This window comes from Bacillus rossius, chromosome 6 (genome assembly GCF_032445375.1).
Source record: "Bacillus rossius redtenbacheri isolate Brsri chromosome 6, Brsri_v3, whole genome shotgun sequence".
NCBI classification, from domain to species: domain Eukaryota; kingdom Metazoa; phylum Arthropoda; class Insecta; order Phasmatodea; family Bacillidae; genus Bacillus; species Bacillus rossius.
In genome coordinates this window covers 38,477,740-38,495,506 of record NC_086334.1, presented here as the reverse complement: position 1 = coordinate 38,495,506, position 17,767 = coordinate 38,477,740, and the positions used below count along the sequence as shown (strand labels likewise).

Here is a 17,767-nt window from a genome sequence, read left to right as displayed (position 1 = left end):
TTTATCTTGATGCAATTCCAACCTTATAGTTAAGTATCCAGCAGCATTAATTTGAAACCTCAAATTCAAGTTCAAAATCTCAAAATTGATTTTAGCAACAAACATGTATAACCTAATTATGTGCGCAGCAGCGCAACCTAGTGGCGAGTTATAACAAAATGGATATCGCGAAAAAATTATCAGTGTTAAAATAGCTACGAATGCAAATTTTCATAGAGATCAGTTGCAAGATGTAGAAGTTGATGCATTGCAGTGCCATCTAGTGGCGAGTTACAAAAAAAAAAATTCATGGCGATCGGTAAAACGATGTCCGGATTTATCGACGTCATGCATACATACAAACATCCTATTATACATGTAAATATATAGATTACAGCTTTATTTGTATCCGTGGAAACGGGATATTGCATTGTTGATGCCTTATGAATAACTATGAGCTAGTGTGAGGGGTCCTGCCAGTAGCGAAGCGAGGGTACTTCAGCTAGTTAATACTAAAACAATTACATTACAAGGAGGCACTCGTCGTGGAGTGTGCTGAGCGCGCAGACAGTGCCAAACACGAGGGAAGCTCTGCGCAAGAGAGTAAGCAACCACGAGCAGGAAGGAGAGGCTGCAGGTTGAGGCAGCGGCGGCAGCAGCCTTGGCCGAAGCTGTACTTCTCCCGGGCGGGTCCCGCGACTCTTGTGGTCGCGCCCGGTCCCAGCCTTGACTCACTGACACCGCCGCGAGGCAGTGGCTTGAGGCAGTGACTTGGGCCCGTTATACAATGGCATTACAATGGCACGTACACGGAGACGGATCTCCCGGGACATTTCACTCCCGCGCCTGCTGCTTCCGCCACGTAACAAATTGCAACCAATGAGATTGCATTTCAAGGTTACGAAATAATTTAATAATAAAATATGTATATTATGATTTGGGATCATAGCGCCGAAAGAATTCGCATGAGAAATGAAAATAAATCAACAGAGTATTAACAGAACACTAGATATCCTTGTAGGCCTACTTAAAACGTATTTAGAACACCAACACGGCTACCATCGCAGCCAAATACTCGTCTTATAGGCCTATTGGTCGCACGGAAGAGGCTTAGCATTGCCGATCTAATCCTTACGGGTCCTCCTCCTTCTGCGTGCTATCGTAAAAACACTGTTCCGTGAGATCCGTCTACGTTTACGTGATCCGTCTCCGTGTCGTTGTAGAACGGGCCTTAGACGGGAGCGCCAGAACGACAATGCTTCGTTCTTCAGGATCATTGTCGCCTCTACGTGGGGCATGCACTAATTAACGAGCGTGTATAGTGTTTACTTTGCTGTTTAACCATGATATCCAAGGCATCACACTCATGTGCAAAAAAAAAAAGCGCACAACCTGACGAAAGACATAAATTAATTTACAAAGCCCCCAGTCAATTCCCAAGTGGTTCGGGAGCCCGCCAACAATTATATCATTCCATGCAATTGCTGCATTAAGCGCCTCCCCCCCCCCCCCCTCTACTTCAGCACATGTGCAGTGTGCAGAGCTTCAGAAAATAAAACGCGAATCGAAAACTACTCAAGATATCCGAGAGACGTCTGTTTACGAAAAGCATTTTTAAACGGTATTTTTAGAAGAGAAAAAAAAAGGCCATCACACTTTTTGGTATGAAACTCACGGTAATGATTCTTGAAAACACTCGAGGGACTTGCATTACACTTATATCGTCGTTTCTCCGCCATTTAATGTTATGGTTACCATTCAAATATCATAGTTGCCCTATGCACGGCAAGAAGACTGCGCGCCAGTCCACAACAGTGCGCTTCAGAGGCGCACCAGCAAGGCGTCGCACTTATCCATCTCAGACAAGGTGGGCTCCTTAATATATTCAGCATTGTATTCCGTATGTAATTCCCAAAGCTACTCGTCTGGGGTAGAAGGTTCGGGCGAGAGTTTCGGCAGCTCCAGAGGAGAGTGAGTGGTCCAGTCTGCACGGCCGCGGACTGTACGGGGCATCGCCTCAGTGACCCAGTGGGTCAGGGCGAGCTTCTGCTACCCCCCCCCCCCACACCCTGCAGTCGTACCGAGCAGGAGCCCCAGCAAAGGGGTGAGTCACCCCTCAACCCTTTCCCTGAAGGCCTCGTTGCGCCACCACTCTGCTCCGTTCGCAACCCCCCCCCCCTCCCCGATAACCTAGTTGCGCCAAGACGGGAGGGGGGGGGGGGTTGCGCGGCGCGAGTACACTCTTACAAATCACTCGCACGGTCTCCCCGCCGCGCGACGGTTCAGCGAGTAGTCGTCACACGTCGTCCCCCGAAAGCATTTCCTACACACAGAACATCACGAAGAGATCAACTAACCGTGCCAGTCAACTGTTTATAAGATTTTGCGATGAAAGACCTTGATTACCAAATTTTGGTAATGAACTTCGTAAAACAAATCGATCATTCTCTAGCTTAAAAACAACAATGTAAAGGTCCTTTTCGAAACAGGTATTTAAGCTAAATTGTAAGTGCGAAGGAACATACTTTATATTTATTTTCATATTCATGGTGGAAAATTCTTTGAGTAATCATCGTTTCAAATGCGAACATTACTGAATACGTAGGAAGGCACGGTATTGCCGAGAGAATTTTAAGGTTGATTAAAGTACAAGAGGCACAGTAACATATCTCGAGTACCTGCCTTTAATTTGTGTCGTGTTCTTGATTGCTCATTAACGATCCCGGGTTGAGTCTGGCGCGCTATGAAGTAGCCTCTTATTATTTATATGTTTTAAGTCGCTGTTATATATATGTAAGCATAAAAAATGTAAAAACAATCAACGTGGATGTATATTTTTGACTGCTACGTCCATGGTCTATTTATTTATATAAAAATAAATGTACTTTACAAAGAAGTTAATTTTATGTGTTAACGTATTATAATGTTAATAGGATATTTAGAGTACAGTAATTCTTTATAAGGAAACCAGCGATTAGCCGATTAGCCGGGGAAAAAATAGCAAAAAATAACCAGGATAACATGTATCAAAAATAAAAAAAAGGACTGAGATATGGCTAACTAAATGTAAATACACTTTACTTTCTTACAGTGACTTCAGAATTAAAGAAATGTATTGTTGCCTACGAAGCATTCATAATATGCAAACTAACAAAACATCATACTCCAGTTTTATATACCTACCTAATTTTTAGACATATCGCGTAATTTAGCTGTCAGCGATTGCACTTATTATAATATATCAAAGAAGAGGATATTCAAATGTGTAGGGTTAGATATAAGTGATAGGGGAATAGGAATAGGAGTAAAAAAAATGACATTTCAAAGAAATAATTATGAAGCACTCCAACAAAACCAATACGTTTAACACAGTAACTTGAAGGTCAATGGGAGGGGGGGAAGTAAAAGTGTAGGAGCTAAGAAAACTCGAAAGAAAGTGCACTAATAAAAATACATGTTTTCACGAGAGAAAAAAACATTGAGTTTGGAGGGGAAAAAATACATGGTCGCTGTGACGAACAATTTTCTCGGGTAAACTAAATTTAATTATCAACAAACCAAATTATGTCACATAAAAACATACTTTATCTTTTATGCGTAAAAAATACCGCTTTATTGGGTCGGGAATATTTACCTACAAATAATTAATCATTTAAAATACACATATATTTTGTTGCGGAAACCAACCGTTGAGTGTGCGTTCTCTGCTCAGTAGTATGCAAGTGTTCACACGGTATACACAAAGCCATTAAGAACTGTAGTAAGGTTCCCACGGGCTTATTCAGCAAAATTTCTTGTCTTTTCCCTGTCTCACTTAACATTTGTCTGTACTTTTCCTGTCTCCACTAGCATTTGTCGGTATTTTCCCTGTTTCACTAACATTTATCTGTGTTTTATCTGTGTTTTCCCTGTCTCACTAATATTTGTCCGTGTTTTCCCCTGACACCCTAAAATTTGTCTGTTTCCCTGTCTAACTTAACATTTGTATGTTTTCCCTGTCTCACTTAACATTTGTCTATGTTTTCTCTGTTTCACTTAACATTTGAACGTGTGTGTTTTCCTGTTTCACTAAATATTTTCCAGCGTCATCAATCTATCTTGGATCATAAAATAAATGTGTCAAAATAAAATGCTTATATCAACACATATCAACAAACCTACTCAACATGAAGAAGCGACAAGATAGTGTTTTCTTTGCTGTACACTGTTAATAAAAATAGACTGCATTATTATTATTTATATCAACAGAGTGTAACCAACACTTCTGCCAGTCTGGAAAACAAATAACTAATAACATCACACTTTGAAATAATACATGATTTATTGTGGTAATGTAATGACCATAAATTTTTGTTTGTGCTTCAAATAAATCAGCCGCTAATTTCATTTGCTAAGTTTTTTTTAAGCATTTAATTTATTTTGCAGGTTTTTGCGGCCATTCTCTAATAAGCTATCTTGGTTTTCGAATTAGAGGTGCGTCGCACTGGTACTGTTTACTGACGTTTCTTTCTGCATTGCAGCTGGCATCTTCAGGGTTGAGGATCAGCAGAGCTGTGGGAGTCCTTCAAGAAGTCAATAGGATGAGACCTTTCGTGATTGGCTGCCTGAAGAAGATCCGTGGCAAGCATACCCCAGAGAATACACAGAATAAAATGGTTCTGTACTTTTACAAAATATTCCTTTGGAAACCAGTTGCTAAGAAATAGTTTTTAATACTAGAAGAAAGATATTGTAGTTTTATACACACAAGTGGCTATGATTATTTTTTGCATCTATGAAATACCTTCTTCGAGATAATTGGCGCATAACTTTATATTTTAATTGATGTGTCATTCAAGCATAATTTTTGTAACCACAGAAAAGCTAATCAAATATTCTACCATTTGTCTTTATTTGGATTTTCTATGCTTATTTATGTGCGCAATTAATACTGGAACTTTATTTGGGGAACGATTCACAGATAACTTTAGCTACCTACTGGAAATACTGAGACTACACAAAGCATGAATGCCACTGGTACGAATTTGAGCCCAGTATTTTAGTTACGTATGTAGTTGTTTTGGTGCAAATGTACAAATTTATAAATATCTGTAATTTTACGTGGATATTTCTGTTCCATTCACAAAAAAAAACATTACACTGTACCACTGCGACTCGCCTGAAATAAAAAAAAAAGCCAAGATAATCTACGTTGTAGGGAACAGGGGCGTAGCCGAGGGGGGGGGGGGTTAGTAGTTCAACCCCCCCCCCCCTAGCACCAAATCTTTAATTAATTTCTTATTCATTACTCAAACAAATTTCATATTAAAATTAATAAAAAAAATTTACCACTACAATATTTAAATTTAAGAACCGAAAACTGCTAAAATAGCACTATTTTACACCTTAAAATCCAAATTTTCCCGGGGAAAGACCCCCCCGAACCCCCCGCTTTAATAAGGGGAGAGGGGGGGGCATGCTTATTGACACCCACACCCCCCCCCCCCATACACAAATCCTGGCTACGCCACTGGTAGGGATCACCGACTGCGCGTCGATGGAGGTGTTGACGCTGATTACAGTCTGATTGCAGACATGCCAAGCGTTCCCCGGGTTGTCGTCGGCGGCGGGGGGCTTCGCTCACCGGAGTGCGTGGTGTTGGACTCGGCGTCCGCGACGTCTATCCTCGTGCGCTTGGCGGCCGCCTCGTCGGGGCTGGAGCCGACGTCCAGCTCCTGCTTGATGCGGGGCTTCAGGTCCTCGTCCAGCAGCCTCGACAGCTCTTCCCCCTGCGCGGCGACAGTCCGACAACGGCCCTCAGCGCTAAATGCAAACTAAATGCAAACTAAATGCGAACTAAATCAAACCACACTTCTTGTAATATCGAAACGTAGAGGCAGACCAGACAATGAACTATAAATTTTTCAACAACCTATCCCTAATGTTACACAAGCAAAATATCTAGGACTCATGCTGGACAGATCATTACCGTGGGACAAACACGTCGCTAGAGCAACGAACATCGCAACAGGGTCCTTAAGAAACCTGTGTACTCCAAACCACGTATTGATACATTAATACCGTGCAGCGTCTCCACAACAGAATGTCCCCAGTTTCATATGGTATATCGAAACAGTTTAATTCAGACCATTTACAACAAATAATACCAAAAAAAATATCGAAGGTAAAAACTAACCTAGTTCAAAGTAGCTTGGCTTCTGGGTTTTAGCCGCGTCCTTGGCGAATAATTCACCGACGTTTCGGTCGACATTGCAGTCGCCATCATCAGGGAGCAGTAACCTACTGGACTAGTTGAGTAGATAATAACTGCTCCCTCCCTGATGATGGCGACTGCGATGTCGACCGAAACGTCGGTGAGTTATTCGCCAAGGACGCGGCTACAACCAACCCAGAAGCCAAGCTACTTAAGACGATGGCCGTGAAAAGGCTGCGAACGTTATTAACCTAGTTCAATACGTGCACCTTTAGTTGTACGGCAAAACATCCAAACTAATAAAAGTCCAATTCTTCCCACACTTTGGTTAACACGTCCGGAGTAATGGAAGAAATAACCTCTTCAATTCTGTGTCTCAACTCTGGCAAATTATTACGTAGCGGCGGAACGTAGAAACTATCTTTTATAAAGCCCCAGAGGGGAAAAAAAAGAATGGCGTTATGTCAGGTGAACGTGTAGGCCAGCGAAAAAGAGCTCTGTCGTATCGACCAACGGTCAGGGTCTTATACGTTCAACCACTCTCGTGCTCCATCCTGTTGCCAAATAAAGTTTACAGGTTCACCTCCTACTAATAGGATAGAGAGACATTCTTTCGCGCTGCAAGCGAGAAAAAAAACCAGTATTCTCGCATGCAATTGACTAAAACGGTTTGAGTTACTCTTTAGTTGTGACCTAACCCTCTACAACGCTTAGAGTTGATACTATTACATTTTATGACTGGGACATTCTTTTATGGACATAATAAATTAAAATAAATTTGAATTTTTACATTGGTAAGCTGAATGATTCAATGTGGTTTATGAATACAGCTAGTCTTAAAATAACACTAAGTAAAATCTCTGGTGATATTTATTTTCACTTAGACAATGATCAATACATAATTTACCAAAATATTTGTAACACAATTTTATACACTGTGTAAAGAATGTCACATGAAACAAAACCAGCAGTGAAAAATGTTACCAGCATCTTGTGAAAGATTACCATGAACCAAAGATATAAAGTTCCACATGTGAAAGACATTCTTCGCAAGTGGTCAAGGAGGGTTTACAATCTATGAAAAAAGTTTGCAAAATATCCGTGAACACAGTACGTTAATATGTGAGAAGTCACACTTCACCTATGGCTACTGTAGGCCAGGTCAGTGTGTTATTGTTAATATAAATAAAATCTTATTTTTTTTTAACACACGTGTTCAAATATTAATATTATATGTTTTTTTAATTCATCCCCTCAACCTCCTCCCCCGGTGACACACGTAAACGTTTCCTGTAGTAGCCACTGGCGGTAGTATCCTTAATTATTTTGCTATGCCATCGTCTGGCCTTCCCAGGCCCCCTGCCCCCTCTGGGATCTAGGCCAATGATGAGAGTGATAAGTCGCGCAAGTGATAGAATTTACGAACAATTGCGCGGCTTTCTACACCCATTATACCATTATAATACACATAGTATCTGTTGGAAATATTAGTGACCTTAAGAGGCCACTCCAGTGTTTCAGGGGCACTACGCAACCCGCGTTAACCTCATAAGATTCAATGCTATTTTAATTTTTCTTATAACTAATTAACTAATATAGATTTCGAAATGATGCTTGCTTGATATGTAAGACAACTATGCTCTTATCAAAGCCCCTTTCTTCAAAAACGTGCATAAATTATGGTTTTATACTAATCTTTACTAATATGCATAAGTGTATTGTCTATGTTTGAACCCTAAGTTATGCACGTATTTTGTCTTACATATCAACCAAGCATCATTTCGAAATCTATATTAGTTAATTAGTTATAAGCAAAATGAAAATAGCATTGAATGTTATGAGGTTAACGCGGGTTGCGTAGTGCCCCTGAAACACTGGAGTGGCCTCTTGAGAGCCAGTGACGGCTAAGAGCGAGGTCGGCGCGGGAGCCTACCTTGGAGGCGGGGCTGACGCTGCCGGCCCGCCTCTTGGGCGTGCTGCTGGGAGGCGGGGGGTCCTCGGCCAGCAGGCGCGGAGACGCCGGGGGCGGCGTGCACACCGGCCTGCCGCCGCCGCCGCCGCCGCTGGCCTTCCTGCCGCCGATGGGCGCCGAGATGCTGGGGCGGCGCGCGCCCACCACGCCCGCCTCCCCCTCGTCGCTGTCGCCGGCGCCGCGGCGCAGCGCGTAGCCCTCCTTGCCGCAGGCCAGCACCTTGTGCTGGATGAACTTGACGATGTCGGCGAGCGCGAACGGCTTCTGGCACACGCCGCAGGTGAGGGTGTCCGAGGGAGCCATGTCCGCGTCCGCTGCAACACGCCGGGCACACGCGCTCGCATCCCGCCGCCACCGTGCCGCCCGCCTCGACAACCCTCCGAGCCGCCGGTGCTACCACACGTCAGCATGCACACTGTCACCAAGCAGACGGGTCATTGTCCTCTGCGCTCAGGCTCACCATTGCCCATCACTAGAGACCGGAAAAATTCGCGGATTCATTTCGTGATAGGCTGAAATACAAACATGTGTATAATTCTGCTGGTTCTGCTATTGGCTCGTGGTTTAACTGGAGCTCTCTGGGCCAATGAGAGACTATCGACCAAAGAAGCGTCGAATCAAAAGCTACCCAGTGGAGACGACTCACAATTTAGTAACCAATGAACACGCGTGTTTACTTGAGAAGTGCAGAGGATAATGGAGGCTATCCTAGAGGTCATTGAATCCGCGAATTTTTCCGGTCCCTACCCATCACTAGATGACCCGAAAAAATTCGCGGGTTCAATGACCTCCAGGATAGACTCCAATATCCTCTACATACTCGGGCAAATGCCAACTGTTCATTGGCTGCTGACTTGCGAGTCGTCTCGACTGGGTGGCCTGTGATTCGACACTTCTATGAGTGAGGGTCCTCTAATTGGCCCTCAGTCATTCAGATTAACAGTGAACCGATGACAGAAGCAGCACCAAGGTATAATTATTTGAATTTTAGCATAACAACGAAATGAACCCGCGAATTTTTCAGGTCTCTACCCATCACATCCCAAAACTTTCCATACACTAGTGACTAGGAGGATCATTGTCCTCTTCCCACGGCGCCATCACTGTCTAACTATCCCCCGTCATAACCGTCAAATTTCTGCTGGTGCACGCAATTGCGTGTCCGTTCGTTTGCAAACGGTACTCCAGCAGACGCGCGTATTTAAACTAACCAGTCACAGGATATAGAATTACTGGAACGGGATTGAAACTATAAAACTATAAAACTACAAATGCTACGAGATTTCACAGAGATCTTCATTATTTGCCGGCATGCATGACTTTAACAGGTTTCTCGGTAATTAACTGTTCGAATTTGCGGTCACAGATTATTTACTGTGCAGCTTGCGCACGGTCATGAACTTTCTGTGTGTTGGGTTGAAGGTCACGGGTTCGACTCCGAACTTGGTCAAAGATTTTTCATATTCAAAATTTACCCCTCGGGTTAGGGACTGGGTGTTCCATACAGCAGACGGCATTGGCTAGCCACAGCAAAATAACTCTGCAAAGATTGTAACAATATTTTTTATTAAAGATTGATTTTTAAATTTACATACATAACGAAAATAAACTTTATCAAATGCAATACAACATTTCCTACAGTTTTGAGGAACGTACTGACATAGGCCTATAAGCTTAAAAAGGTAAAATATATATATATATATAGAGGTTATTTCCACTACAAACTGAAGTGAGGCATAAAAACGAAATGTAAGTTAGTTATAAGACTGCAGGAAATTAAAGTTTCGTGACTCCAGCACCACTGCTGCTTATTTGGGACTTTTTCGTGACATTCCTGACCAGTCCTTCAGTTTCCTTACCTTTCCGTGACTTTTGTGAGTTTCTAGACGTGTGGACATGATAGTCTGGGGAGCGCCGCGGCTTCCACCACTGCGCCGATAACTGGAGACTGTTTGCAAGCTGGCGGAGACGGACAAATTAGGAACATAAAATTTGATTCAAAATCCAATGCAAAAATATCGTTCATAATTTTAGTCAGCAGAATTAAAAGGAGAATGAAGAAGATTGATCAGTGGAACCGACCTCCGTATTAAAGTTGGATGCACTTAAGCTTTCGGTGCGAGGATTTACTGGGTTCGAGTCCCGGGCAAGGCACAGAAGTGTGAATTAAAATAGTCCAAATAATTTACAACTCTTGTTAGTCAATAAATTAGAATTAACCTTATCAAATATTTGTCATTAAATTAATTTTTTGTAAAAAAAATACGGATTTCGGTTTTCCTCTTTTATTTACGACTAAAATTTAATAACTAAGAAAGTTTTCTTGTTCACGGTTTAAAAACGTAAACAAAGAAAAATATTCCTATCATAGACTTGTGATGTTGGATGTGAAGTTTCTTTATTACGCTTCTTTTAGTGAAACATTCCTTTTAGTATAGGTATATTTAAAGCATCGGACAGATGCACAAACAACTCCTACGCCTGGTAGAAATTTTAACTTTTTTGATACACAAACACGTACAAAAAAGATATATACACCGGGATGACAAATATTGTCGCTTTATTCAGTATTATATGAGCAACAGACGTTTGTAAGCGGTTGACGTAACAATCGGAACAAAAAAAACTGTACGTACACTCGTACTACGACGGAAGTTAAGAAACCGCAGAATTGGCAGGTTGTCTTTTTTGTTTTATTTGTCACGGTAAGGTAGGAGTCAAGCAAGGACTAAGTCAGATCATAGACACAGTGAACTGGAAGTCACATAAGCTGAACGACAAAGTGAGCGATTAATTGGCTCCACGTTGTAGGAAAGAGAAATAATTTTGGCCCACACCAATTTAAATAATTTTAAGTGTCCAAGAAGCGCCGTTATTAGTGTCAGAATTTCTTTTTCACTAATAAATTGTTAGAGTAAAATATGTTATTTGTCATCAAAATATATTAACTATATACGTTCTTTCAATAATTCTTGCGACTGGAAAGATTAAATTAAATCAATATTTTGGACATACGCCATTGCGAGTTTGCACTGTATGTCGTCGAGAAAAACCTTAAGAACGGATAAAGAAAGATGAATACGCTTACACGAAAAAAAAAAATCAACCGATGTTAGATGTTAAAAGCATGGACAGACCAGAGAAATACTTGGAAGGAATCAGCACAGACGAACACGTATCGGAAAATATATTTCTCGGTGAGCACAAAACAATGTTCACAGTGCCGGAGACATCGGCCTCGTCGCCGAGAGCAGGAACACGAACATGCTGCAGCATGGCGCGGTTTGCCGACTCGTAGGGACGAACCGTAGCGACAGCCTTTCAGCACCCTCGCCCTTGTTACCCTCGCCCTCCGGCACCCCTTCTCCAGCGACCAGCTGGAGGGGGAGGCGCCGTCGCCTGGAGGCTGGCTCCAGCTGCCGGCAGATCACCGGGAGGCGCGAAGGACGACGATCCGTCCACTGACGACGCGACACGGACCGCGCACGAAAGTGGACGAGTAAAAGCCATCCCTGGCCCCACCGTTGAACGGCTTATTGGTCCACAACGGTGTCAAAAATGGCGAACAAAGTTGGTCGTTGTAGGGATAGGCCAATAAAAACTGCAAATCATCAAAATACCATCAAATCCCAAATATTAGAAGGATTTGACATTCGAGGAAAATATTCGAAGAAAAATATTAGAGGAAATGAAGTAAATTACAAAAATTCAACACTGATAACCTCTGCAGTTTACTACGTAATTTTTTTTCCTCCTTACCGATCATGTTATCATTCCCTAAGATATTGCACTTTAAACATGTAATTATATAAAAATATTTCTATAAGTATTTATTCTGGAAACAAGAATCACGCTATGTATACAGGCATAGAGACTATCCCAACATTGTCACACTGAGTGAAGTGCTCTGCTTCATACTGCTTGAAAGGACAGTGAGACTACAATATAATTTTTTAATCATTTACTGATTTATACACGGTAAGATGAGGTAAAAAAATGGACATTTTAATTTTTTTTTTAATCGTGCTGATAGTGTTAACATTTCTCATTTAAAAAAAATATATATATTGAGGGAGTCCGCTAATGTATCAAAACTAAAATTGTTTTAAAAAAATAAACTATGTAACTTATATCATACAATTCGTTCAAACTCAGATTTTTGTGTTTAAATTCATAAACTAGCACTAGATACCTGCCTCAAAAATGTGGTGATTTGACAGTCGGATAATAATTATTTTGTGATTAGGAAAAAATATTTTCATGCAAAAGAGATGTCAGATCATTTTGTATCCGGACTGAAGTCACCTAATAGGCTACCAGCGAGGTAATATTTATATATATATATATAACGTGGAGTTGAGACTACAATTTAAAAAAATCCTCCCTCTCATTTTCTCAACATTAGTTGGATTCCAACTACATTTTTACGATAAATTTCGTACAATAGTTATTTATATAGTAATTTAGAAACACATAAGTTAATCCTGGAGGTCCTTTTGAGAAATTTTATAGAGAAATTGTCAAAATGCGTTTTTGAAAAGATTTAGAGACAGCACAAGAATTCCGTGGAAGGAATTTAGTCAAGAAAAAACAACAGCACAGTCCAGTTAGTCCACTGTGTTCGTCTGTGTGTTATTTTTTCATGACTAAATTACTTCCACGGATTTCTTGGGCTGTCTGATATTTTAAATTTCAATGTTTTCGTGTGTGCTGTCGTCGTTATGTTGTACATAATACCTGTTTGGGTTCATTGAGGGGCCATCTTTTTGAAAGAAACTGTTTTAGGCTTGTTCTCTGTGGTTTAGGTGTTCATTTTTATTTCTCATTTTGAATTTTTGAGTATTGGTGCAATAATGCAATTTCGTATGTACAAAAAATTGTATTAAATCAATTTACTTCAGTATTTATCTGGCATTCTCAAAGCTTCAAACTCTGTATACATAAATATAATTATTTTAGTAAACATTATCCTTAGTCGTTACGCTTTCAAAATTCGTTCCAATTCTGTGACCAAGAGACAAGGTTAATCATTAATGAGAACATGCGTGTAAACACGAGCACACTAGAAAATTTAACGGCCCAATGCCTTAAGATGTAACTACACAAGTATCCCTGCATGTGAACTTTGTTTGCTTTGCAACATAAGACAAGGTAAACAATATCTAAAGTTAATAGTTACACAATTCCAATTCAAGCTTTGAAATAGTCGCAAAAAAGCTTTCGGAAAAAATTGGTTGTCTGTGAAGTCGGTTTACGGACAATAGTTTAACGTGACAACGTCATAACAAAGCATCGATGAAATGATTGCATACTTTTAATAATAAAATTGAATCATTTTTATTTAATTATCACTATTTTGTATGGATACAAAGAAGGAGTGAAATTAAATCTACAATTTAATTGATAAATTTACTTTTATTTGCACTCATTAATTTAAATATGTTTATTACTTTAACGAACAGATTATTTTAACTATAACTTTCATACATGTTCGCTATTTAACTTCTTCCAATCTGTGTCATTCTTTTAAGGATAGGACGATGATAGGAAAAGTAGGAAACGAATGGGAGTGTTTCAAGTTTAATGTGCCTCGAAAAAGTCAAATCGATGGTTGTTCCAATCGAGTGGAAGAGAGATAGATGCGGCGCAAGCATACAATGAGCGTATCGTGACAAATCGTAACGGGACAATGTGCGTAACGGGACAATGAGTCATCCTTTTTCGTGCGTGCAGCCGGCGTTAATCGATTTATTAGACGTTGTCACGTCAAAAAAGCTGCATGTTTCTTTGTTGCATACGTCTACTATAGTAGATAAATAAGAAAACATGACTAATTCTAGGATCAGCATAAGATCGCGTTATAGCGAGCATGCGGTAAACAAAACCAAACCACACAATTTTATAGAACAAGATTCTCGCCATGAAACACGCACCAAACACACGACACCAATCAATGATTTTATTTTGTAATTATGTTTGGAAAAAAAATTTAAAGTAAAGTTTAACAAACATTTGAAAAAAATCACCGTTCTTAAACACATTTCAGTTCACACAAAAATTTAGTAAACAAAACGCTTTAAAAAAAAAAACGCATAATCACGCCAATGCACAAGTATAGCCGTTCTTTGAAAACAAATTTCTGACGCTCATTTCAGCAACGTCGCACCTGCGACGCGACGTTCGTAGAATGTTTTTTCTTTTCTAATCTAAAAGTTTGTCGCGTTGACAAATGCGTCGAGCGTGGTTGGTTAGCCTGCCGCGCTGTTTTGATTCCAGCGTAGCTGGCCAGACGTCTGTGTTTTACGATGCACGTTTATATCAAGGTGAACTTAGAAGGACGGGAACCCCTAGGAAACTTAGTTAACAAAAATAAACCCAGGGAACTCTCGGTTCACCATCGTATCACGTTCCTCCGTCGAGGGTTGCGGGTTCGATCCCAAAAGCACCAGCATGAATCACCGAGTCGATACCCCGGTGGTAGGTTACTGCATTTTCACCTCGTTATTTTTATTTTGTTGCAATTTCCAAATATACCAAGTTCTAAACGTTAAATGATGTTTGAAAAAAAATCAGAATTAAGTTTATACATATAAAAATTTGCCAGACTAATTGATTGCTATTTTGGTCACTCTCTAGATGTTTATTTCCTGGTTTCCTTAGCTGAGTAATGCATTAAAATTGACTTTCATATTAACATTCCCGAAATAAGCTCTGCGCACGAACGCGTCACGTAAAAACTCCAACCGAGAGGCCACTCGGTGCCGCAGGCCGGCGGCGAACAAAATGGCGGACACCGTCCGCGCCGTGGAAAAGGGGAAAGGGGTCGCGAAAGGGTGGTGGTGTTTCCGCGGCGCGCATGCGCCAACTCCGCCCTCGCCCGCCGCGGGGGTGGACACTGGTCACACCAGGAGGGTGTGAGAGAGGAGCAGGGGAGGGAATTCCGGACTGACCCGTCCTCCCCCCCTCCAAGCTTGACCACGCCCACGCGGCCACTCGCGCAGCTCTGCCCCCTGGCGACCACGCCACCCGCACTGCACGGTCAATCGCAAGTCTCCACAAATGCTGTTCAAGCGATGATAAATGTCCGCTCTACATGACCGTCGGTAAACACCCCCCCCCCCCCCCCACCCAAGTAAACAAAAAAAATGTCAATCCGTTCTTCCTTCGTTGGTGGCTTTCTTTTTTTCTTTAATTGGTTTACCTACCTGAGTACCGAAACGAAATAAAGTCACCGTTTACTCAAATTATATGGAGTTGTATCACTCACCCCGTGGTTACGACTAATTTACTTTGTGTGGTTTAACGTCTCGTCGACAACGAGCTCATTACACATCACTGAAATAAAGTAAAATTATTTATTTCAATATTTTCACAACTGAGCTTCCTATAATTGCCAAAACAGTGACATCTCTGGTAATTCAATAATAATAATAATAATAATAATAATAATAATATACTCTCTGTTGGAAAATTCAGTGCATTGAAGGACTTTTCAATAAAGAATTCATTTCTTATAAACGAAGAGTTCTTAGTTACAAATAACCATAGCCTATATCTCGTGGAAACAACGCTGGATCCCGACTTCAGGTTTCTGCGCTGAACATGTTTTTCACACACCTTTTGTGTTCGTGTTCGAATAAAATTTACGTGTTTTCCTGCATAATTTGTGACCAGTGTTATTGGTAAATTTAAGGTGCATTTTAGCAGTGCACGAAATAATCACTTTAGTTCAACCATTGAAATAATCAGTTTTAATTTACTGATTCTGAAGTAGATATGGAGTCAGAATTTCAATTTCATAATTTCGAGCCCAACACACGAGAAAACACTACATAATTTGAGCAAGCAACGGATAGGAATCGTGAAAGGCGGTTGGTTAGGAACCGTCGCAGAATATCCTCAAGTGGTTTTGGAAAAACCATAGGAAACCAAAATGCGAGAATAGTGTCTGACCGTTGCGTCACTTCGCTTCGTAACTCGTTCCGAGCATGGATTGTTTGGAACTCTCTCAAATTTTTCAGACCGGGCTCACGTGAATTTGTTCACTTAAGAAAAATAGGGGGAAGGTGACCGTTCCTTAGAGATTCTTTACGCATTGCTAAATAAATGATGGTACCCTTGTGCAGTGGACACTTCCAGGGCTGTGTAAATATAGTATTTTTATGTCCTACCTGTTATCATCTAGTCGTTTTTATCAGACGCAGGGAAGATAACAACGGCTCCCGGACAGATCAACCACGCGTCGAGGTGAAATTAAACTCGTCGTCGTCGTCGATTTAAGAGCCCCTGGTTAAACCTGTACGATGGTTCGCACTCTAAACTTAATTTTTATCGATAGTTCAGACATGTTTTAGGGACGCTACGTAACTGCTATATTGGATAAATTTCTCAAAGTGGGTTTTAAAAAATAAAATAACCACGTCGCAAAATACAATAGTCTTCAGTGGACTAACTTAGGGTTACTTAATTTTTTTTTTTTAAATATCATGTGTGATAAATAAATATCATTTCTGAGTTATAGCAAAATGACTAAGTCATTAGTGACAACTACAGAGTCCCTCGAGACACAGCCACGCCTTCCCCCCCACTTTCGTCTCCACACACCCCTGTCGGTCTTGGGGCCACCAGGTTTAAGCCAGGCTCAGACGGTTGTAATCCCCTCCCCCGGGCCCGCGCGACCACAAAGCCGTGTCCGCCGGCGGCGCTGGACCCGCAGGCCTGGCCTCGCTGGAGCACGGGACAGTTTCCCACGTCGCTTCGGGCCTGACCCGGCGAGGCGAGACGCAAGGGAGTCCGTGGCGTGTGCCAACTCTGACATGCTAATGTCGAAATGAGAACGACACTCCATCATCTGAATAGAAAAACATTTTATTTTTGTTATGATGAATTAATGGTATCAGCTACGTTTCGCTCTGCATTGCTGCGGACATCATCAGGGTTCAGGAATCAATTATGGTGAACCCCCCCCCCCTCTCTTCACCCGCAAGGAATTAAAAAAGACCCTAACTGAGGGGAGGCCCGCTTGCACTTGCAAAATAGCGAGTGGGAAACGGGGTTGATGAACGTAAAGTTCAAAAACTATGTTTTATGAAAAAAAATTTCTGTGTGTTTCAAAAATTTACGTTTATTGTATGCACATAGGCAAAACATTATGGGCAGTGCACAACATACAAGCACCCTATCCGGAGATGACGTGTCGGTTAACCACAAGCTGAAAACTCCCGGGCCGCGCAGGCCTTTTTGCGAATCCTACAGATTTGCGTCCCTGCCTACTGCAATTCAGGGCGAAACGTAGGCACAATCGAGCAACTCGGCGCGGCCTAGACTCGAAAAAGATGAGAAAGCTCATTAGAAAATGGTCACGAATCTATCTAGACGGTAACAGCATGACACGAAAAAGAGTTCAATTAATTGCACATAAACAAAAAAAAACGTGTACATTTAACGAGATTCAGTCAGTAATAATGGTATGTATTTTTGAAGTGAAACTTCAATATTCGAGCGTTACGAAAATTCCGATCGCATGAAGGGAATAGCTAGATACATGGCGGAGGAACCGACAGAGGAGGCGGCAGGAGAGAGCTATAAATGACGCAGCAAACGTGCAAACTTGCATGTTTGCA

At 41.4% G+C, this 17,767-nt stretch overlaps 1 protein-coding gene across 2 annotated transcripts in view; it reads right to left on the bottom strand.

The window, feature by feature from the left end:
* Positions 1-17,767, bottom strand: part of LOC134533053 (B-cell lymphoma/leukemia 11B) — a 218,055-nt gene that overhangs the window by 41,429 nt on the left and 158,859 nt on the right. For both annotated transcript variants that reach the window (XM_063370240.1, XM_063370239.1), the window contains 2 exons: positions 8,106-8,458; positions 5,603-5,747 (listed from right to left, as the gene is read on the bottom strand). In XM_063370240.1, coding sequence (XP_063226310.1) covers positions 5,603-5,747; positions 8,106-8,447 — 487 coding nt within the window. In that variant the 5' untranslated portion in view covers positions 8,448-8,458. The remainder of the gene's footprint in view (positions 1-5,602; positions 5,748-8,105; positions 8,459-17,767) is intronic.